We start from the raw sequence: 23,784 nt of genomic DNA on the forward strand, positions 1-23,784 counted from the left end.
ATATGAGTATGAATTTGCCACTCTACTGGCATGCAAATCTGCAAACTCTTCTACCTTTTAAAAACGGTAAATCTGGACACATTGTAAAGAATAATCAGAAACGAGAGATTCCACTAAAGCTGATGAAATGACATTGTCTGCCATTATAATGGAATTTCTGATCCCTTAACTGCAGTAAGTGCAGGTCAAGAAAACTGAAGCAGCCCTAACAGTCTGACAATCTGAATAAAATAATGTTGTGGGTTGATGAGAGAAATATTGTAATGTTTGTGTATCACCCCTCACTTACTGTACAGAATCAGAAAACTTGGCTGTCAGAGGATCTAATTTGCTATTTGCGGCTGAAGAAATGCCTTTAATTCAAGGGGCTGCTTCTTGGGTAGGTGGATCTGAGTCCTATCCTTACTTGTTGCTATAACATATTCTGTTGTGCAACATAGTGATGACTGTAAAATCAGTTCATTCCCTGAGAGAATCCTTAATGAAACATGGTAAATCAAACTAATTAAGCATGAAACATGGTCAATTAAACCAACATCCGATTTAGTTCAGGAAGCTGGGCCCCTGGTAAACTCTCTGTCCATAATGCACAGCTTGTTGCAATGATTCAAACTTCTGGAAGTGATCCAGCTCCCTGCCACCTGAAGGCAAAACAAAAAGCATAGGGCCAGTTTTAGTTAGCTAAAAGGTTTTTCATAGAACATGGTCGATCCTCACTCAAAGGAGTCTTCATCCTGTTGCAGGCTTTCCTTTTTGGTTCAGAGTAACAGCTTTTCTGGACTTGAATGGGAATAATACCTATTTTTGGAAAGGACATGGAGATTCATCATGAAAGAGGCTCAGAGGTAAACCCTTCAGCAATGTGGGGATCATGCTTGTGAATTCTACATCACAAATAACCCCATGAAAGGAACGGATAACGGAAATGTGAGGCAAGTAGGTTATAGTTTCCTGGCAATGGGTGACTGATACAAAATCTTGAAATAGCACTTGGGTTGTGTTTGGAGTCCAACCTTCACTGGTTGATTAATGGTGTCCCCACTTTCCTCTTGCTGAGCTCGCTGTGTGTCTCCTGCAGCCACAGTGAGAACCCCTTAAGTAAAAGGGAAGCCTCCTGCAAGCGGAGTTGTGTTGTCTCTCTCTCTCCTGAAAGTTCTCTCAGCAACACCATGCCATTCTGAATTAAATACCTACCTCTTTCCTCTGCTCTGACTGTCCAAACCTGGATGCCCTGTGTCTGTCTTTATCCGTTCTGATGAATACCAAAGAAAATTAAATGTAAATTTATGAGATTTGTAGAATGAAATACACTTTCACAGTGCCCAGCATCATATAATAATGAACCACAGGGAAAAGAGAACCATGGCAAAACCACAGGAGAAACAAATTTCAGTGTACAGGTTTCAGAGTAGCAGCCGTGTTAGTCTGTATTCGCAAAAAGAAAAGGAGGACTTGTGGCACCTTAGAGACTTTATTTGAGCATAAGCTTTCGTGAGCTACAGCTCACTTCATCGGATGCAGTACATTGTACTCACTGGAATGAGCCAAAGCCTCTTGGAGAGAGGATGGCTGGGACAGCAGCCAAGTTCAGAACTAGTTGTGGGTCAGCTACAAGCACTCCCTTATAACTTATCCACTATATCCAACAACAATTCTTTATCCCAGTAAGAGAGTTAGCATATTAGGGGGGGTGCTAGTTTTCCATCCCATAACTTTCCCTCTTTCTTTTGGGCTCCAAACAACTTTAGCGTTTCTCTGCTCAGTTCAGGTATGTGGTGTAGATTTTGTGTGTGTGTATATATAAATATATATATATTTTTAATAAAGCTCTAGGACTTCTGCCTAATTCAGAACGTGTCATCAAACCAGTATCTAGGCTCCTAGGAGAAGAGCAAGGAGATGCTGTGAACATTGTAGCATGAATATTCTCACTTTGTCTCACTGCTTGGAAACTTCACGTACAGTATTTTGCACAAGTTCCAGAACAGATTAAATCTTTACCAAAAACCAAGTAAAAAACTTCTAGGGTTTTTTCCGTACCCAACACTTTCTAGGTAAATACTTTTAAGATCAGCTGTCCCACAGTCTCTCACTGCTAAAGTGACAATGCCCAGTATTAGAGAAAGGAAGTAACTATTTTACTAGCGGGGTCCATTATCTTTAGAGATTTCAGGTGATCTGTTCAAATCCAGGTCTTGCTTTAGGTCCATCACTAACTATTAACACCTCAGGGTGGGATTTTCTAAAGCACTCAGCTTTGGCCTAACTCTGCTCCCAAGGAAATCAGTCTGACCCCTTTTTCAAAATCCCACTGTTAATTTCTTCTGTGTAGTAAAGCATTATTGTGCTTTATGGGAAGAAATAGCACACTTCAAATACAGCTAGAACACTAGAAGTAATGTTTGGAAACAGATGATATAAAACTTTAGCAGTAATAATCACAGGTATCAGTTTTGTAATTAGTTCAACCAGGTACTGAGCAGGGTACAGGGTAGTACTTGTAATAAACTGGCCCTAGATGAAAATGTACCAACTGGAATGTAAACATGAATTAAGCTTTGTAACTGAGGGAACTGAAATGTGAATGGATCAACCAATGAATAACAGCAATATAAACATTATTTTCAGGTCCACAGAACAGCAGGGTAGCTGTCAAAAGGGTTGATGAGAAGTTTGGGAAGTGGAGGAAAATTAAATGCACCATAGCCCCTAGAACAGAGGGACAGGTGAACAGCAAAAGCCATAGGTTGGTACCATGATTCAGTGGTGGAACAATCAGCAAACAAATGTTAATCCTGGTGGTGGGTTCTGTTAAATACCTGCAAATGGGGTTAAACAAGATCGATATTTCACTTATCCCTTAACATGAGCAGAAAATGATAGATGGGAACTGGAGATGAACTTTCTGACTGCAACATAATTCACCTCAGTCAAAATGTATGCCTGCAATGGCACACCCTGGTTATTAACCATCCAACATTATTGTTGTTTTATCCATATTTGACTGTATTGTATGCTGTTTTCTTCCTCCCTTATCTCATGACTAAACTCATGTGTACACAAATGGGCAATTTAAGTTTTAAAAAAGGATTGTAAAATCTTCAGGGCAGGCATGTTATCTTTTATGTCTATCACTTAGCATACTTCTGGCTGCTTTATTTTCTTTACAGGAATCATTGAGCTGAGTGCACACACAGACACGCATTTCCATGAGAATTCAAAAGGGGGACCCGCTGAAAGGCTTCCCGTTCTCCTAGATATTCAGGAGCAGGTTATTTTGATTTAGAACTGGGGTTAGCCCCAGGATTCCTACATTCCTTCTCTTCTAGTTGGTGAGAGGTTTATAAGCAGAAAATAACTCCCAGTGCGTACAATTCTGGATTCTATTAATACTCAGCTTGCACATTTGGGGGCCAAACCTGTAGGAAATGGCCTTCAAGTACACAGTTTTTGAGGATTAATACCTGTGCATGTAATTGTTAGAATTTCCCATCTGCACATGCAGGTGTTAATCCTTGAAATGGGTGTATGCAAAAATTGGGGCTCAACTAAGGCCTTTGTGAAAACTTGGCTTTTGGAGAATGTCTTAATTTCTAACAGCTCTCTGGCATGGCATTTTCACTCTGTTCATAACAAACTGTATTTAGCTGTCCCACACTACAGACCTCAAATTACCTGTATTCCACAGACACATGGATAATACTATAAATGGTTGCTAACAGAAAATTTTGTTTATTATTAAGCAATTTCTATCACCTATCTAATATAGGTGCATCTCATCATGTAAAGCTTTCTGCTCCACCAATGGTTCTTGTGGTCCTATATTTGGGCCTCCCTCATGCTTGAAAGCTATGATACTGGTGGTGGCAGCTAATTAAAGATGCTCTTGGTATTGGGGTTCAGTCTGGTGTTTCTCTTCCCCTCATTTTATTTGTAATAAATGAAAACAATCCCCATAGAGTGGCACATTAGAAGAGTGGAGATAGAGCATTGCAGCAGCCGTCACCTGATTAGCTGTTGCTAAACTGCCCTTTAAACTGATTTTATTGTTTTAGTGCATCTTATAAAAGTGACTTCCAAACGTGAGTAGCACTGAGGTAAAAGGAGGAGTTGCGGAGCTGTAGCCACGAACTCTTCTGCTGCTGCTTGTAGAGATCAGACTAACCACAGGATAAGAGAGAGTACAGAAATGGGACGTTACTCAGGAAGAAGCAGCCGGCTCATCTTAATGTGTGTTGTGAGCCTTGTGCTTTTTGTGGTGGAGATATCAGTAGCGTACATTGGTAATTCCCTGTCTCTAGCTTCTGATGCTTTTGCCGTCCTATCTCACTTCATCTCCATGGTTATCGGTTTACTCAGCATCTGGTTCAGCCGCATCAGGTGGCACAAGAAGAGCACGTTTGGCTTCCCCCGGGCAGATGTGGTAGGTGCCTTTGGCAATTCCATCTTTGCCACTGCTCTGATGTTCAGCATCCTCATTGAGGCAATTAAGAGGTATCTCAATCCACAGAAGACGGAAGAGGCACTGATTGTCCTCATTGTTGGACTTGTAGGTCTATTCTTCAATGTGCTAAACTATGTTGTCTTTATGGACTGCTGTTACTGTGAGGCATCCGTTGTCCAAGAAGACACTGAAACAGGTAAATAAGCTAATGAACTTTCTAGACTGTCCAAAACCAGCCTTCCAAAGCACTATTTGACAATTAGCCTGGTGACCACTTGCTATTTCTTTGTGATGAGCAAGTACAATAATTTTTTCACAATAATTTTGGTAATGGTGGGGAGTAGATTGTGTCTGAGCCAATAGATATTCATGCTTATTTTACAAGGCTTCTATCACCACATTTGCTTCCTAATACTTGTCTGAAGTAAATGGTGTCCCAATGATGTAGCTGACCTTTGGTAAGCCATCAAGCAATGAGCAAGTGGGGAAAATTCTTTTTTTCTGTGTTGCCAAATTGGAATCAGGGTCTGTCATTGTCCTACTGAGAGATGAATTGTCCAGATTTATCAGAAAGTCAGTGCTTGAGAGATGCTGAGCACCCCTTGGCTTAATTGAGAACTGTGAATGCTCAGCATCTCTGAAGTTACCACCAGTGAGCAAGCAGGGATAATTGTAAATACTGCAACAAAGCTGTAATAGTTTTTGTCCAAGGCACATCTGAGAAGTGTTTAGGGTTTGTAAGCCAAGATAAAGAACTGACTAATGGCAAGAGGAGAATTCTAAGCCTACCAATTTATTAAATCATTTAAAAAAAGATGTTTTTTAAAAGTCTGCAATTTGTTTTACCAGAGCTTACTGCAGAGGTGCTGTTTGTTATAGCAGATGTAGTGGGTTTAGGAGACTCAAAAAGAGCTAGTAAGATGCATGGTTTACAGATTGACAAATTGGGAGAGAAATATGGATTTTCTATTTAAATCTCTCTCCTCCCAATGAACATTCTGTTTACATTGTGATTACCAAGAGTAGTACCATGGAGTCCTAGGTGCTGCGCAAACACAGAACGAAACAACTGTTCTTGCTCCAAAGAGCTTACAATCTTAGTACTGTATTAGACAAGAGAAAACAGATGAATACAGACAGAGTGAAAAGAAACAATGAGACAATGTTGGTCAGCATGATAGCACACCTGGCGCAAACCATTCACCACACTCGGCAAAGAACTTACAGAAGGTGTTTTTGACAAAGTGGCACAGAGGAGCTACCGTATTTTCATTTATTTTCTTAGAAGATTTTTTTAATGTTTAAAAGAGAATTTTCCCTCATTTGCTCTTAATTTTTTAGAGCAGCTAATCTATTCTATTTGACTAAAGGTGGCAAGATCCCCCCCCCTTTAAAAATAAAATTATTAAAATGAGAGGGGGAACATACATTTGATAGAAATTCTGCATTGATCGATCATCATCTTGGGGAGAAAGCTGAAGTACACAGTGGGATAAAGCAACTGGTTTTATAAACCATGTTCTAGATGAGGTAAGATGTTGGCTTTAAAGAAACAGACAAATGCTGTTGAAATCTTTATTATAAGGTCCCATCTATACTGTCACCTCTTACCCACTCCTACCCCCCAAAACTCTGTGAAAACAGTCGTGTAACACGGTTGTGGCTAAAATCATAGCTGACTCTATGGATTGGCATGGTGCGGGGGGGGGGAGATCCAAAAATCATGCAAGGGAGATGTTTTAAACTTGTCTAAATATAGAGAAATCATGCTTTGGTTTCACATATTTGTTATTTCTGTCTACGAATGCAAGAATAAATCTTGTTTATAGCATGGTTTGTCCACAACTGTTAGTATCATGCTTATAGATTGGGACTCTAACAGTTTCTTTCCTAGTGTAGACAAAGACTTATGCATCCCTCGCTGCATATAAATTATCAGAGACACTCATTTAAAAGTGCAGGCACTAAACATTAAAGGGATAGACACAGACTGAATTTGGCCCAAAGGTTTCAGTTAACACCATTATTATTTCCCATTTCAGCTTTCTGTGCCAGAAACTGATGTTTTCTATTGTATATTTATTTGCATTCTTAATCTTCTGTGTGTTTCCAGTTGATGTGTAGGTTATTTCGGTTCATTGTTAAAGACCCACTGATGTCTCCTAATCACTTTTGTAAAAGAATTCTGGCCCAACTCTCTCAAAATCTGCACACACTTACTGGTGCATATTATTCATTTGCATTCACAACTATGACAATTTGAGTCTCTGCTAGCCAGATACTCTCCATACATGCTTAATTTGAATTCACAGGGATATTTAATACCAGTTTTGTTACTTTAGGGCTCCATCAGATTCTGCTGCTTGTTCTGCACCAGAAATTCTAGTCCTAAATTTGTGATGGCATAATAGTTTGTTTCAGGAATGACTGTGTCATCCCAAGCAGAGCACAATGACTTCAGGTGAATAATGAGCAACAGATAAGTGATTAAAATTAAAGGCAGATATTTTCAAAAAGAAGTAGGGGACTTGGCTTCACATTGAAATTAAAAGGAGCTGTGTGGCTAAATCCCCCAGTAAACTTTTTTGAAATCTCAGTGAAAGGTACTGGTTTTTATAAAATGCTTAAGTTGGAAAAGACGATCCACTGCTCGCCATTCCTTCAAATAAAAACATAGGGCCAAATTCAACTCTGGGAAATACAGTGTAACTCCCATTGACTTCAATGGGATTTCAGTGGCTTAAGCTGGGTCTTAATTTGGTCCATGTACTGTAGGCAAAATTTGTAAATGGTCTGTTTTTGTTTTTCTGTTTTCTATAACATGGCAGTGGTTCTTGGAATAACACAGACGCAAATCTTTTTCAAAAACAAGATATGTTACAATTTATACTGAGAACCACTGTTTTAAGAAAAGGAGGACTTGTGGCACCTTAGAGACTAACAAATTTATGTGAGCATAAGCTTTCGTGAGCTACAGCTCACTTCATCGGATGCATTCAGTGGAAGATACAGTGGGGAGATTTATATACACAGAGAACATGAAACAATGGGTGTTACCATACACACTGTAAGGACAGTGATCAGGTAAGGTGAGCTATTACCAGCAGGAGAGCGCGGGGGGGGGGGGGCGGGGGGGATCTTTTGCAGTGATAATCAAGGTGGGCCATTTCCAGCAGTTGACAAGAACCTCTGAGGAACAGCGGGGGGGTGGGGGGGGAATAAACATGGGGAAATAATTTTACTTTGTGTAATGACCCATCCACTCCCAGTCTTTATTCAAGCCTAAGTTAATTGTATCCAGTTTGCAAATTAATTCCAATTCAGCATTCTCTCATTAGAGTATGTTTTTGAAGTTTTTTTGTTGAATTGCCACTTTTAGCTCTGTAATCGAGTGACCAAAGAGATTGAAGTGTTCTCCAACTGGTTTTTGAATGTTATAATTCTCGATGTCTGATTTGTGTCCATTTATTCTTTTACATAGAGACTGTCCAGTTTGGCCGATGTACATGGCAGAGGGGCATTGCTGGCACATGATGGCATATATCACATTGGTAGATGTGCAGGTGAATGAGCCTCTGATAGTGTGGCTGATGTGATTAGGCCCTATGATGGTGTCCCCTAAATAGATATGTGGACACAGTTGGCAACGGGCTTTGTTGCAAGGATATGTTCTTGGGTTAGTGGTTCTGTTGTGTGGTGTGTGCATGCTGGTGAGTATTTGCTTCAGGTTGGGGAGCTGTCTGTAAGCAAGGACTGGCCTGTCTCCCAAGATCCGTGAGAGTGATGGGTCGTCCTTCAGGATAGGTTGTAGATCCCTGATGATGCGTTGGAGAGGTTTTAGTTGGGGGCTGAAGGTGCTGGCTAGTGGCGTTCTGTTATTTTCTTTGTTGGGCCCGTCCTGTAGTAGGTAACTTCTGGGTACTCTTCTGGCTCTGTCAATCTGTTTCTTTACTTCAGCAGGTGGGTATTGTAGTTGTAAGAACGCTTGATAGAGCTCTTGTAGGTGTTTCTCTGTCTGAGGGGTTGGAGCAAATGCAGTTGTATCGTAGAGCTTGGCTGTAGATAATGGATCGTATGGTGTGGTCTGGTGAATTGGAATTAATTTGCAAACTGGTTACAATTAACCTAGGCTTGAATAAAGACTTGGAGTGGATGGGTCATTACACAAAGTAAAAATATTTCCCCATGAAGAAAAGGAGTACTTGTGGCACCTTAGAGACTAACAAATTTATTTGAGCATAAGCTTTCGTGAGCTACAGCTCACTTTCTTTTTGCGAATACAGACTAACACGGCTTCTACTCTGAAACCTGTCATTATTTCCCCATGTTTACTCCCCCCGCCCAGGCTGTTCCTCAGACGTTCTTGTCAACTGCTGGAAATGGCCCACCTTGATTATCACTATAAAAGGTTCTTCCCCCCCCCCCCCAGCTCTCCTGCTGGTAACAGCTCACCTTACCTGATCACTCTCTTTTGATGGGAGGGGGCTACTTTTCTTTCTGCAGTGTGTATGGTAACACCCATTGTTTCATGTTCTCTGTGTATATAAATCTCCCCACTGTATCTTCCACTGAATGCATCCGATGAAGTGAGCTGTAGCTCACAAAAGCTTATGCTCAAATAAATTTGTTAGTCTCTAAGGTGCCACAAGTCCTCCTTTTCTTTTTGCAGATACAGACTAACACGGCTGCTACTCTGAAAACTGTCTGTTTTATCTTTCATCCCTTTTCTTCCACCTGTTGCAGGTTCGTAGCCTTGCTGAAAAATTCAAACTTATTTTCTCTAAGAATAAATACATAGGATCCTATTTTGATTAAACTAAAAGAATTAAAGATGCTTATTTTTAAATGGAGTTCTACTCTGAAAAGTGCCAGTGTATATGTATAAAATCTATCTATATCTATATATAATGAATACATGGGAGTTCCATATCTCTCTTGATAGTTTTCTATATTAAATGTGGTCATTTTATAAGTAGAAGATAGACTCTTTCTTGTGTAATAGAGGACAAATAAGGCCCTTGAGTTATGCTCATGCTACCCAAATGTCTTCATATTGTACCCTCTAACACCTGTGCAATCCATTTATGTCAATGAACATAGGTGCTGGGGGTGCTGCTGCACCCCCTGCTTTGAAGTAGTTTCCATCATATACGGGGTTTGCAGTTTGGTTCAATGGCTTTCAGTACCCCACTATACAAATTGTTCCAGCACCCATGTCTGAGTACTGACAAATCACAGAATGGAATTTCATGTATAATCCTGTTGAGGCACAAAAGGAATAGTATTCAGTTTTCTCTCTTAACTGGCTTTGCTCTGCAGGCCTAACAAACATTTAAAAAAACACCACCAAATCTGATTCTGAATAGACAAAGAAACAACTCGGTTATGGAAAGGTGCCATTGTTATATAGTCACTTTTCAGAGTAGAACTGCACTTTAAGAAGCCCCGGCTGTTCTCAAACATACAAAAATAGACTTGGTAGTTTCCTCAAACCCTTTTAGGGTATTTCTTATATTTTAACATTGCTGATTACCCAGTCCTGCCATTGTTCCACTAGTTGAACTCCCACCAAAGCACATGGAAGTTTGTTCATGGACCAGTCAGTACTGGAATAAGACCTATATTTATGTGTTGTGTTGAATATAGTTGGCTCATTCCCAGTACTTGCTATATTCCATTTAGGTTTATTTATATTTATAGTTGTAGCTCTGAAGGTGGATAGCAATACCATAATCCAGGATTGTTGGGTTTTTTACAGCACAATGGTTTCTGTGGTGATGAGCTATGGTGTTACTGAATGAGGCTGACCCACAAAATATGTTTCAGTTCATTTGGTTTTCATTTTTATCTTCCACCATCATCTCTTAATAAAAAATAAGTTGGGGGGAATCAGCTGGGGACCTTTTAAGACTCTTTATCTAGGAAGGGGGTACTCACCATTAGTTGCACTGACTAGTTGGCTTTTTTCAATTTGTAACCATGCTGCTTTTAGTAAGAAATATGAATTTAGTGGTGGGTAAATCAGCTATGCACAAATATTTCAGAGATTCAGATGTCAAAATATATATATGTACTTTATATAATAAGCCTGATCCTTCAGTCCCTACTGGCAAAAATGCCACTGAAAGAGCTTACTTGCAAGATCAAGCCCATTGAGACTCAAAACAAGATAATATTGCTGGTAAATTCTCTCACAATAACAATAGAAGAAGACACTTCTTAAGACAGGCCACCATCCTTCTGATCTCTTATCTTAAATGTTCACACACAGCCTCTGCTTTCTGCTGTTTTAGGAGAGGCCTAAGCATGTAAAAAGGGTATAATGGTTCTGAACCTCCAAAATTAACTCTGACTTTGGTCAGTTGTGGGTCTGGTGTTGTTCGGGGAAGAGATTTATTTCTTACCTTGATAGACTTGGCTGAGGTACAAGTGATAGGGTTGCCAACTTTCTACTCGCACAAAACCGAACACCCTTTCCCTGCCCCTTCTCTGAGGCCCCATCCCTGTCCCACCCCTTCTCTGAGGCCCTGCCCCCACTCACTCCATCCCCCCCTTCCTCTGTTGCTCACTCTTCCCCCCCTACTCACTCATTTTCACCAGGCTGGGGCAGGGGGTTGGAGGGCGGGAGGGCTTTGGCTGGGGGTGTCGGCTCTGAGGTGGGGCTGGGGATGAGGGGTTTGGGGTGCAGAAGGGGGCTCCGGGCTGGGGGGTGGAGCTGAGGCGTTCAAAGTATGGGAGGGAGCTCTGGGCTGAGACAGGGGGTACGGGCTCTGGGATGGGGGTGCGGGTTCTAGGAAGGGAACAGAAATGAGGGGGTTAGGGTGCAGGAGGAGGCTCTGGGCTGGGGCAGGGGTTTGGGGTCTGGGGTGTGGCAGGGGGCTCAGGGCTGGTGCAGGGGTGTGGGGTGCAGACTCTGGAAGGGAGTTTGGGTGTGGGAGTAGGTTCCAAGCTGGGGCAGAGTGTTGGGGTGTGGAAGGTGGTGTGGGGTGCGGGCTTTGGGAGGGAGTTTGGGTGGAGAAAGGGGCTCAGGGCTGGGGCACAGGGTTAGAGTGCAGGGTGTGAGCTCTGGGAGGGAGTTTGGGTGTGGGAGGGGGCTCCGGGCTGCAGCTGAGGGTTGGGGAGTGGTCAGGTGGCGGCGGGGGCAGTGTGCGGAGCCTCTCTGGCTGCCCCCGTGCCTCGGAGCCACAGGGACATGTCACCGCTTCCAGGAGCTGCATGGAGCCGAGTAGAGACCCTTCCAGCCCCGCTAATTGGACTTTTAACAGCCTGGTCAGTGGTACTGACCGGAGCTGCCAGGGTCCCTTTTTGACTGGAACTAGTCGAAAACCGGACACCTCTTAACCCTAACAAGTGATCTAACATGAGAGGTCAAGCATGTTTGTTTGTTAAGCGCTGATAAGGAAATGTTGTTTGCATGGTTCCTGTGCATGTATGCTTCATTTTCTATGATAAACCTGATATTGTAGCCTTGTTAAAGGAGTGAGAGGCATATTGTATAAACACCTATGGCTTCTACAATATATATTGTAAGAGTATGATGTGTTTTTAAGGAAAAAAAAGTGTTGAGGCTAGTTTTGTAAACTGTTTTGTGCAGGACCAAGTCTCTGCATGTATTTAAATGGTATGTTAAAGGAACATTAAGATTGTGAGGTCAAGCACTCAAAAGTTAGGGAATACCAGTAGTACGGTTGCAGGAGAACCTTAATTTTCCCCCCTTGTGGAGATGTATCATGATGGTGTTTAATTACATGGTCCACATTCCATTTTCTCCACAGGACCCCTGCCTCATTCAGTGCATAGTATGGACAGTGCTCAGTTCATGAGCAGCTATTTTATCCTCATTGTGTGGTTCCAAGCTTTATTTACTGCATACTATTCAAACCATGCTTGAAAGCCAGAATTATTATTGTCCTCATGGGCATTCCTATGCGGTAAATCACTACAGTATCTGAGTGCTTCACAAACACCCCTGGGGGCTTCATGTCAGGGATGTCTTTTGCCATTCCCATGAAAATCTGCCCATATTTGGCCAAGTTATCAGCCTTTGCAAAATATATTTAGTTTGGCAAAGTCATAAGCAACTGAAAACAGTAACTTATAGTGGGAAGTGTCAGGCAACCTTAATAGGCAGTATTATCCGACCCACCTATAATATTTAATAATATAGGAGCTTGCTTTATTGCACAATTTTTTCAGATTATTCTTGTATGTCTAGCAAGACATGTAACTATTTACTTCTGTGTGACTAAGCAGCTTTCCCTGGACAACCAGTGCACTGGAGCTCACTTGGTGGACTCACTGTGTTACAGGGAATTACTGTGTCCCACTATGTATGACTCAAGAAAAACAATAAATATTCCCTGGACAACCAGTGCACTGGAGCTCACTTGGTGGACTCACTGTGTTACAGGGAATTACTGTGTCCCACTATGTATGACTCAAGAAAAACAATAAATATTCCCTGGACAACCAGTGCACTGGAGCTCACTTGGTGGACTCACTGTGTTACAGGGAATTACTGTGTCCCACTATGTATGACTCAAGAAAAACAATAAATATTGAATTGGAGAAAGCATTTTTCCTGTCTTCCTTCATGTACTTCGGCTATGTTTTTTGTTTTGGTGGAAAAGACAACAAAACCTGATATAGAGCTGTTTACAAAATGTCTGGGACTGAAGGGGCAAATCTAATCAGTGGATGGACGTAATGAGCAACAATTCATTAACTAGAATCTGAAAACATGCACTTTGTAGTTACAGCCATGTGGTGGAGGGTCCATACACTTCAGCGAGTACAGTTTTGGTGCTGTGTGTACGCTTCTTAGATGATGGAGAACACTCACAATGCACTAGAAACCTCCATATGAGATAGGATATGGCATGCGAGCCAGAGGCCAAATGGAATACATACTGTGCTTCTCCTTGGCCAACAGGACCTGACTTTGTTGAATTTGAGGCACACTGCAAGGCTTACCTATTTTTCCAGGCCTTTGCAGAGGAGGTGAGGCTGAGGGGTGAGCTAGTGGTAATGCTCTAACAGGTTGGGTCGGTGGGAAGGTTTTAGGATTGATACAAATCATTCAGAGCAGATTAATGGTTTTTATACACACACTGCTTCTGCCATGATTGGGGCATTTTTAAATAAAAAAGTAACTACGTGGCTGACATACATTCCAATGCTGTGTGCTCTCCCGTTTGAGATCACACATACACAACTTAACGGATGCGGAAAAACAACTGCCGGAGCAAGTGGACCTGCTGCTGAGTTTTATTTTTTGGGAAACTCCCACTGACTTTCATGGAATCAGGATTTTCCATAAGGTTTGGTATTTGAGAAGAAAAATCTTTGAGGGAGACTGACTGAGTCAGGCAATTAAGTTATAATACCATGCACTTACAAAGCCATTTAATCCACAGAGCTCAAAGTACTTCACAAAACAGGTGCCCATTTTCCCAATTTTTTCCAGATGGGGAAACTGGCCTAGGGAAATTGACTTGCCTGAAGTCACACGGCAAGTAGAGAACCTCCCATTTCCAGCTCAAAACTGAAGCCTAAATTGGTGGTGGTAATTAATTTGTTTTGTAGTAGTGCCTTAGAGAACCAAATTAGTCGTCGGGCCCTATTATACTAGGCATGTTCCACACTTGTCATAAGAACACACAAAACCTGCCCCAAAGAGCTTTCAGTGATGTAGTAGCTGTTTGGTGTATGTGACATGAATTGGTGGTCTCACTCTGGTTCCTACCTGCCTGGTATCCACAACACAACTGGCACTAATTTGCATCCTTTGTGATGGTCTCAGCAGTGAGGCTGTTACTTTCCAGGTCAGAGTCGAAGCATATTAAGAAGACTGTGCGGAGAACTTGTACTGCCACTATCTGTTCAGTGAATAGGGAGGCTTTCAGGCTCTAGGATTGTTAATACAGAGATTTTCATGAGCATTAAATTAATCTACATTTAAAAAAGGGGGAAAATGTTCATTGTGTGTACTCACTGGCTTATGAACACACTTGCACCAGCTTGATGGCCTGGAGAAATTTTTAGTGAGTGTAAAAGACCACCAGCTATAAGCTGTAGCAATCATGCATTATAGCAGCAATGGCCCGCTTTCTACAATCACTACAGATATTTCCAACTCTTACAAGCAAAACAGAACAACCGTGTGGGCCTGGAGAAACACTGTCTGCTCTTTCTTATTCTTTGTTTTTTATTATTTGTATCACAGTTGCTCTCAGAAGACCCAATTAAAAACAAGGTGCTGTTTGTACTCTCAATTTGTTAAAATTGATATTTGACAAAGAGAGAGTGAGACTTGATGATTAAAGTGTCTGTTCCTGGCTTTTGATATATATATATATATATATATATCTATACATGTAATATCTATTAACACTATTGGGTAGGGTGTTTACATATGCTTATCAAGGGGAGAACAGAGCATGCAGAGAATTTTTAAATCAGGTATTATGAAAGAAGGAAATTATAGAGGCCAAGGAAAGCCTCCATGTCAATTTCTCTCAATTGCCTTGAGAGTATGATGAAAGAAAACCTAAAGTCTGACCCAAATCCCTATTACTAACATACAACAGCCAGTGTACCAATAAGTGACACACACAAGATAAATTGCACAGAGCTATTAGTAGTCACAAAGACTAATCAAGATGGACTGATAAACCAATACATTGTTTTCCTGTGGCAATTCACATCATCTTATAATTGTAATTGGGGATGGCTAAAAATGGCCTAGATTTTTTTTTTAAAGGGGGACCCCAAACTTTCCTATTTTTAGGTTGCTGTATATGGACGAAGTAGTTTCCATTTCTTTCACATCATCTTTTCTTTCTGCATTCATCATCACATTTGTCATGCTATCAGTGCTTCCAGTCTTTTTCTGGAGTCATCTGAGGGCTCCTCAGCCTTAACCTAGAGTCCAGAGTTCTTACAGTGAAATAGTTCTGGTTGTTCTCCTCAAAAAGTAGCTCTCCAATTCTGAAAAACAGAGCTGAAAAGCTTTGTATGCTTTCTGAAGGGGGCAAAAATCCTGCCTTTCTCCTCAAAAGTTAGGGCCCATTTTTGGAGTGCATGGGCAAGACTGGCCCACCCACTTGATGTAGTCTCAATGTGTCATTGGCAGTGTCCCAAAATAAAGTTAACCAGAATTGTGTACATGAGACTGTGACAGCTATTTTTCTCACCCCCCACACAAACACACACTCTGAAGCAGAATAATAATCAATCATACTTACCTCTTATATAGTGCTTTTCATCCATAAGTCTTACAGAGCTTTATAAAGGAGGTCAGCATCCATATTCCCATTTGACAGATGTGCTCACCATGTGGATGGCTATTAACTGTTTTTTTTCTGAGAAGTGCTAACCACTTGAAAGATAGTAAATGATGCATATGCCAAGTGCTCTGGTTAAATTTCTCTATAGACAGATGGTTGTCAACAAGAAAGTGTCCGTTGAGTTCACTGACCGCCTGACTCTCATGGATCCTTGTGCACTGTGCTAATGGATTTTGCATAATACCATTTAGCCCCTAGCTACATGTTTGCCAACAGAAGTAATTATTAATGAAAGGCCATATTCAGCTCTCAATTGCTCCTATGCAATCATAGGGAAGTGTGCATGCATATAACAAAGAGTCAGCCCAATCTAGGCTAAAATGCACAGTTATATTCAGATTTGCTGTGGTAGATTTTTATTGGTTTAAGATAATTACAACAACAATAATAAAAAAAATTAAAGAGAGAAAAGATAAGTCTTGAAAGCAATGTTTGGTGCTTATCAGTTATCACCGCTGAATTTTATGTCTTTCAGAGGCACTTTAATCAGTCCCTTTATCTGAAATAATATGCTAAACAGTCCTCAGCAAATTCTTCCAAAGCCCATGAGTTGTGATGACTTTTTCATGTAAACAGTTATCCAGAAACAAGGCCAGATCCTCAGTATGGGTAAACTGGTGAAGCTCCAGTGATGGCAATGAAGCCATGCTCATTTACCCTAACTGCAGATTTGACCCTGAATCTTAAGGCAGAAAAGATGGATTTTGAAGAGCCTGTCAACCACTCATAAGTAAAGCTGGTCCAAAAAAGAAAAGCATACTTCATGAAAATGTTTAAAACAAAGGGTGTTTTTGTTTCATTTGAAATATTCTGTGAATTTTTTTGTTCTTTAAACAAAACATTTGAAAATGAAATTCTTCAACATATTCAAAATTTCAAAAAGTGTAATTTTTGTGGGGGAAAACCCCACTTTCTCTCATTTACTTTTTTTCAAACTTTTCCACACTTCCTTCTTGTGGAAACTTTTATCTTAAAAAGGGTGGATGCCTTTTCCTCCCTCCACCAAAATCAAAATGAATTTTTTCCCCACAAATTTTCATTTTGATGAAAAAGGCATTTTCCTTTTTGTTTAAAAAAAAGTTTCAATGCAAAACTTAAAACTTTACAAGCACAGAAAGTAAAGCATGCAGAGCACTGCATAGAGCAGTTTACAGTAGTAAAGTTAAAAAGAACTGTCTTGTGTCCTTTGATTCTAAAACTGTTTGTACAATTTAATTTTGGGTGACAGGGTTCATATTCAAGGTACAGGCAAACTTTCAGAATTATGTTACAGCATCTGATGTCAACAGTAAGAAAATAAAAGGTCTTTAAGATAACTAGATATATGATAATAAAAAACTTTAATATTGTAAGTATAGCAGATTTGAGAATTTCAATGTTGAGGTGCTGTTTAAACTCATCTCAGTTCTTTTCTTTTACTGGTCAAGTAATGCTGCATAGAAGCTCAATGTATGCACAGGGTTTGTCATTGAACCTCAGTCTAGAAGTGCTGCTAAGTGACAACATTAAGTTCTGGTAATCTGATTTAGTATAATTTTCAGTGAAAAACTAAAAAATGACTAACTTCCCCTATATACTGCCGTCATTGAACCACATTGCATTACATAGTGGGCACCACGTTTAACTCAGGACAGACAGGGATAGTGTATGAGAAGAGGTAAATGGGACTGACCATCTTTAACCTGAAAAAGAAGTGACTTCCTAAGTACCTGAAGTGATCAGAAAAGGATTGCTCAGATGTCAGAAGGGCAGATAATACATGGATGTGATTTAGATAAATTTAAGGGCATTTGTAGGCTGGATATTAAGCGTAGGATGAGTTGGTGGGAAGGGAGGACGTCCTGAAAGGTCTTCAAGGCTTCAGCGTCTTTTAAAAATAAAACCCACTCTAAGGCTATGAATCAAATCATTCCATGTGTCAGTTGAGGCTGACCCACCAACATTTCTCAGCCCAGTTCTGAAGGGGACGCTTCTAGGCTGAGAGAGTAATTAATCCTCTGTGTTCAATCAATCCTTGGCCGTCTTTCATGGCAGTCTCAGAGCGGCTACTAGGTGCATGTCTCCACTGCAGAGTTCGCCAGGGCTAGGCACAGCAAAGCATTACCCATGCCAGGCCTGTGTGTGCACACAAGAGTGTTGTAAGAGCTGGGATGGGTTTCTGGTGGGATATCCTATGGTTCTTAGCATTGCATTGAACTGAACTGCTCTGTGAATCCATTCGCAGGATGCTCTGTCTGTGTAGCCTAGCATGGAGCTGCTGTTTGTGGCACTAACAGGAGAACAATATTTTACGTAAATAACTTCCAAATGGAGTGACTCATTAATGCAGACAGTTCTAAGGCAAAAGCAAACAGCATCTGGCAGCAAGAATTCTTAATATAATGTCATTAAGGATGAAAATCAGTCTGCAAACTATAAAGCGAATTGCAGTGCACTAACCCAACCCTCTGTTTCTTTCCTGTCCATTAAATATAAAGATGTCATTTTGGGTACATTTTCCCAAATTATGCATCTTACCGATATCACACCCTAGCTTAACCAGAAGGCTGGCGTCAGCCTCTGGAAAAAATGGCAGCACAGGAGGAAGGTTCCTTGGCTGGCATCTCTCTTCAAATGCTGTGGAAGCACAACAGAAATGGAGCAGGGAAATGTGGGGTTAAAATGCTAAGCCAGTATAGGGTGTCTTTCAGTGGAGAAAATGGGAGGAGTTAAAAAAGAAAGTACAGCTCAGGTGGATTTGTGGGATAGCACTGAAGGACTAACAACACCTGGGCTTGATTAGCCTGCTCTCTCACTGCAAAGTAGGTGGGTTGCCAGCCTGGGCTGGAGCAAAGCCTGAGCTCAAGTCTATAACCTCCCTATGCCATGCCTGCTAGCCTGGTCTTAAAGCACCCTTAAACCCGGGTTACAAATTTTTCTGTGTGCATGGAAGGGGCAATGCCCAGGCTGGAGCCCAGCCTAACTCTGCAGTGAAGACATACCCCAAGGGCACCAAGAGTAGTGATGGTTTTTGTGAAGTGGGTCCTTGAAACGGTGAAACTGTGGGCTGTTACTGTACACATTTAATCAAAGCCACCGAGTAGCTGCCTGATGATAATGATTTTAGGCTACTACTGACCTGGTGATCCTAAATCTCTGTATCCTATTGCCAGTCCTCCAAACCCTCAGCAGTCCCCTAGGATGTAGCTCTTTCTCCATCAATTTGACAGGTGTTATTTTGAGTAGTATTAAAGGTAGAGCTACAGTAGAGAACAGAACCAGAAACAAAAAGTTATGAACAGAATACTTTCATACCAACACTCACCGGATAAAGGAATTATTCCATGGTAAGCACTTTTTATAAATGGATTGAAAATTGATCTCTCTGTATTGTCACATCTGTTATTACCTTTGAATCCCTCGCTACTTTGTAACTTCTCTGAGCAATGAAACTCAAATCAACACACACAGCCCTATGCCTTTGATGGCAGTAATATACAAGTGAGCCTCTGTTATCTCTTCTGTTGAGTAGTGGAAGAATATCACTATTACAAAGTAATGCTAAATTTGGGACAGAGTTCCTACTTTTAAAGTGTTTAAAATTAGCGCTGGGCAAACCTTACAAGTTAGATACCCAAAAGTCTGGATACTTATCCAACTATTCTTGGTATTCAGAACTGAATAGGAGAACAGTCTTGCTCATAAGACATCTAACAATTTTTGCTTCTGACTAGGATGGAGGAACTGCAACAGCAGCCTTTCTAACAGTATTTTAGCTGAAATCAAGAAGGACAAATAATTTAGAAAACCAAAAAGTAAGCTGAACCTCTTAAACAAGTTTGATTCGGTTCAAGTTTTGGGTGGAGGTTTGGGTTGGCTCTTGCTTTTAATGGAAATGGTTTGTTCAGTTATTCCAGATATTGGATAAGTAACTGGAACTAACATTAGCCAGTTAACTTATTACTCCATTGTTTAAATATATACACAGTGTGCTAAGAATTTTACAAAGCAATTGAAAATACATGGTTCCTGCCTGAAGGAACTTACAAGCGAAGGTTCTGATACTGCAACTGGATTGGTATGGGCAGAACGGTATGTTCACATGGGCAGAAACCAACTGAAGTCAATGGGACTCCCTGGTAGCAGAAGGGTTTGCCCGCACAGTCTCGATTGCAGGATTAGGACCTAAATTTGGGTGCAAAGAGTGAAGCTAACAAAGAATACAGAGAGGACAGAATGGGACAAGGGTTACAGAACTATCACACAATTAAGTCGGTTGAGGCACGTGGTTATCCTGAAGGTTCAATTAAATGAATAATTCTTGTTTGGTAAATTAAGTCACTTTGTGTAGGGAATAGGGAGAAGTGGGTTTTGAGGAGTGATTTAGCTGAGAAGAGTATGTGGCTTGGTGAGCAGCGATTGGGAAGGCTGGCATGGGAAAACACATGGAGGGCAGAACAGGGAGAAAGAAACAAAAGAGGCATGAAGGTTACTTCCACTGACAAAGCTGGGAACATGCAATTCAGAGAAGGGTAAAGTCTTGAAAGTTAGAACAAGAAGTCTGACCTTGACATGCAGGGCAAGTAAGAGCCAGTGGGCACTGGGTGGGGGAATTCGAAAAAAGTTCAGAACTGAGAGAAAGAATACGTATTTCTTCTGAGTTTTGTAGTGAGTCATCTTTAATTGTATTAAAACATAAGATGAGTTAGTCACAGGCTGCTGAGGTGTTTGAAAATATTTTTAGTGCTATTTCTTCAAAATAATTACTGTACTGTAGTGTTTTTATAAGATTTTTGAAGTGAGTTCAGAACTGTGATTTATGTCAATTTTTTTCCAAAGAGAATGAATGCATATTTTACCTAGCATTAGCAAGTTCCAAATACAATACTGTACATGTTACTAAAACAAAATCCTTTGAGCCTTCATGTTAACTTTAAACAGCTATGTCCCAGTCCTGCAAATTGTCAGGCTGCAATGAATTTGTTGATTGCAAACAGAGTGCCAGTGACTAACAGCAGCAATTGGTATTATGAATTTTATTATTTTACTAAAGATCCATTGTCTTGTTTTTTATCTAACTCTCTATTTGGGGAATCTGATGATTTAACTCTTATAAAAGGTATTTTGGTTTCCATTGCCTGGCCATTTTTTTTTAATTTATAGAAAAGTTGCCCTGCATTTGATTTTATACCATTATTTAAGATTTTTTTATCATACATTTGTTAATTCTAGTTTAAAATTATTGAAGTGTGTGAATTATTTTTAACGATGTTATCCTCTCCCACTATTGTGCTAGTCTTTATGGTGAGACTCCTTTTTAAAGTGTGCTTTCAATACAATTTTTTATCAAGTAATTTGTATGCATCTGTACATTTTTAATGGTTAGAGGGTGGTTTATTACATGAGGAGTGTGTGAGGGATATATACAAAAATACCCAAATAACATGGAAGTTGCATTTGTAAATTCCTGTGCATCAGTAGAAGATTATCCTCTCAATGGCTGCCTAGTTTCACTCAACCAGTTGAAATTAGAACTGTGAGAATAACTGATTTTTTGGTTGGCTGAAAATTCTGAAAAAAAATTCTTTTTGGGTTGACCCAAAGCCAAATTGTTTTGAAATTTCAGCAAATAAAAACAAAAAATTCCCCACAAAAATGTTTTGTTTGACCCAAAATGAAATGTTTTGTTTCAATTTTGAGTGGTTTAAGGGTTTTTAATATTTTTAAAATAGAATCGAAGGAAATTTCAAAAGAAAAAGCTGTTTTCAGTCAAAAAATTAAAATGTTTTGTTTCAAAAATGTCAAAACAAAACAGTTGGATGGTCAGAATTTTTTTCAACAAGAGAAAAGAGCAGACCAACACAAATTTGCTGAAACTGCATTTTTCAGCAACAAAAAAATGTTCAAGAGGAAATACTTTGCCTAGGTCTACCTGATATACACCTGGAACTCAACATCTTTCTAGCATGCTAGATCTCCCAGAACTTGCTTTAAATCTTATGGCTCTTAAAGATGAACTTGATGTGAAAAAATGAGGGACTTTTTAATGAAAACATATCTTGTATTGATTGAAAACTTTTTAGTGATTTCTAGGGAAATTCTTGTTGTTTTTGAGCTTAATAGAAGACTTTTGTCATTCCAGTGCTACTTATTTTTCAGGCTTTCAGGAGGACTAAGTAGAATAATCTGTGTTGAACACAACAGAATTTGATTGGTTTGAGTTTGTCAACCTTTTGCCACTTTTGGCTCCACATCAGCTTGTGGAAAAATTTTAAAATCTTGTTACAAACATTGCCACATATTCTTTTCTTACATATATATTCTACTATTCACATAAGATATTTGGACTCCATTACATATTTTAAGTCATAATACCACTGACTGTGATTTCATCAGATCTATCTAGCTTGATAGAGTTGGTGTTCTTTGAAAATTGGATGGGAAGACTTCTAGGAACAAACCTAGGTGCTCTAGGAAACTATGACAGACCTAACAAGTCTACTGTTTCCGATTGTAGCCTATATGCTTTGGTCTTTTTTAATAGGGAGATTCAGTCAATCCATTGGTTTTCTTGATGCCAGGCTCAGGGATAGTTGCCATGGGATTTAGGGTGAATCGTGTGTGGTAAGTAGTAGTCTGAACACTAAAATGTTTCTTTCAATTTAAAGGCTATCTTACAAGATATAATTCTAAAGAAATACTGTTCTTTCTTTTAACTGTCAACTATTCTCAGATTTCTAACTGCATCAAATTCAAGTTTGATGTTCTTCCAGGAGCTACCTCCGAATTTTTGATTTATTATTAGAGATCAGAGAACAAACATTTTGCAAAGGAAAAATGGAAGTTCATTTTTTGGATCCCTGGAATTCCAGTGTCATTGATACTTCTTGTAAGAACCTAGTAGAGAGTTTGAAAACAGCTTAATTTACTGCATCTCTTTTTGAAATTTTGAGGGCTACGTGATCAGTTAAGGGTAGTATTAACAGACACATTCTCTCCTTTCCCCGCTTACACACACGCACACAATTCTTCTTAGGATTTATCATGAAGAAAAAGAGAATAGGAACAACAATGGATACATGGCACGGAAGTTTACTTATTTACTTTTTGTATTTACATGACACAGAACACTCTAGATGTGACATAAATTTACTTCATCTTGTTCAGGCTACTTGTGTCATTTTAATTACTCTTGCACCCCCACCCCAGAAACAGCTTTGTAGTGGGTGAAATCAAGAGGTCACAATCTATAACTTTTATTTCTGTAAAGGGGCTTCTGAAAGGGGCTATCTAGTAACAATTGCTTCACAGAGCCTATTTCAATTCCATCATGTGGCTTTTAAGAAGATTCTAGCAACAAGCATTACTGGCTAGCATAATCCTCCCAATTCTGTTTTGTTTAATTAGATGAGTACCTTAAGCATCCAGCAGAGGGAATAAGGCATAACCCTTCTCAAAGGTGTATTTCCTCAATGCACTCAGTCCTTTGCTGATGTGAGGAGGGAGGGGTTTATGCATTCAAGATTTTTCTGTCATAGATTGGCATTCCTTATGTACCTTATTTTAAACCAAAACAGATGGTGCGTGTGTCTGAGGGAAGAGCAAGAACTCTATTTCTGGACTGAGGTGAGCACTGAGATCCTGCCGCTGGAGTTTAGTGATGGGCAAGCCTATGACAGTTCAGCTAACCAGCCACCTATTTATTTGCTTATTCTTTGGATGAACTCCCCTAACTCTTCCTTCCACTACAGTCTGACTCCCCAAAACAGGCCTGGAAATCTCCCCTCCCCGCCCCAAACAGCCCCCTCCACCAACAGTCCTTGGATTTCTCCTAGGGGGACCATATTTGGGCATGTACCGGCAGGGGGTAAGGGACAGTCGTGCGGTAGAACCTGGATTTGTGCTGGAAATGGCCCAACTTGATGATCACTTTAGATAAGCTATTACCAGCAGGACAGTGGGGTGGGAGGGGGTATTGTTTCATGATCTCTGTGTGTATATAATGTCTGCTGC

The 23,784-nt window shown here is 40.2% G+C and overlaps 2 protein-coding genes across 9 annotated transcripts in view; one reads left to right on the top strand and one right to left on the bottom strand.

Moving 5' to 3' along the window:
- The window catches only part of LOC140909482 (uncharacterized), a 39,629-nt gene that overhangs the window by 14,582 nt on the left and 1,263 nt on the right, over window positions 1-23,784 (bottom strand). The window contains exons 2-3 of one of the 8 annotated variants that reach the window (XR_012158235.1): window positions 18,911-19,031; window positions 16,175-17,907 (exon numbers count right to left, since the gene is read on the bottom strand). The exons of 3 other annotated variants lie outside the window; for them this stretch is intronic. Coding sequence is in view for 2 of the 5 variants with exons in the window: in XM_073338865.1 (XP_073194966.1) it covers window positions 19,020-19,031 (12 nt within the window). In the remaining 3 variants the exon portion in view is untranslated. Of the gene's footprint in view, window positions 1-1,194; window positions 1,253-16,174; window positions 18,062-18,440; window positions 19,032-23,784 lie in introns of those variants that run through there. 4 more of the 8 variants (XR_012158233.1, XR_012158234.1, XM_073338866.1 and 1 more) reach the window with 4 other exon arrangements.
- Window positions 4,190-23,784, top strand: part of SLC30A10 (solute carrier family 30 member 10) — a 31,205-nt gene continuing 11,610 nt past the window's right edge. Inside the window, exon 1 of the mRNA XM_073338862.1 lies at window positions 4,190-4,640. Within this exon, the coding sequence (XP_073194963.1) occupies window positions 4,190-4,640 (451 nt within the window). The remainder of the gene's footprint in view (window positions 4,641-23,784) is intronic.

Source organism: Lepidochelys kempii, chromosome 3 (genome assembly GCF_965140265.1).
Source record: "Lepidochelys kempii isolate rLepKem1 chromosome 3, rLepKem1.hap2, whole genome shotgun sequence".
Taxonomy (NCBI): domain Eukaryota; kingdom Metazoa; phylum Chordata; order Testudines; family Cheloniidae; genus Lepidochelys; species Lepidochelys kempii.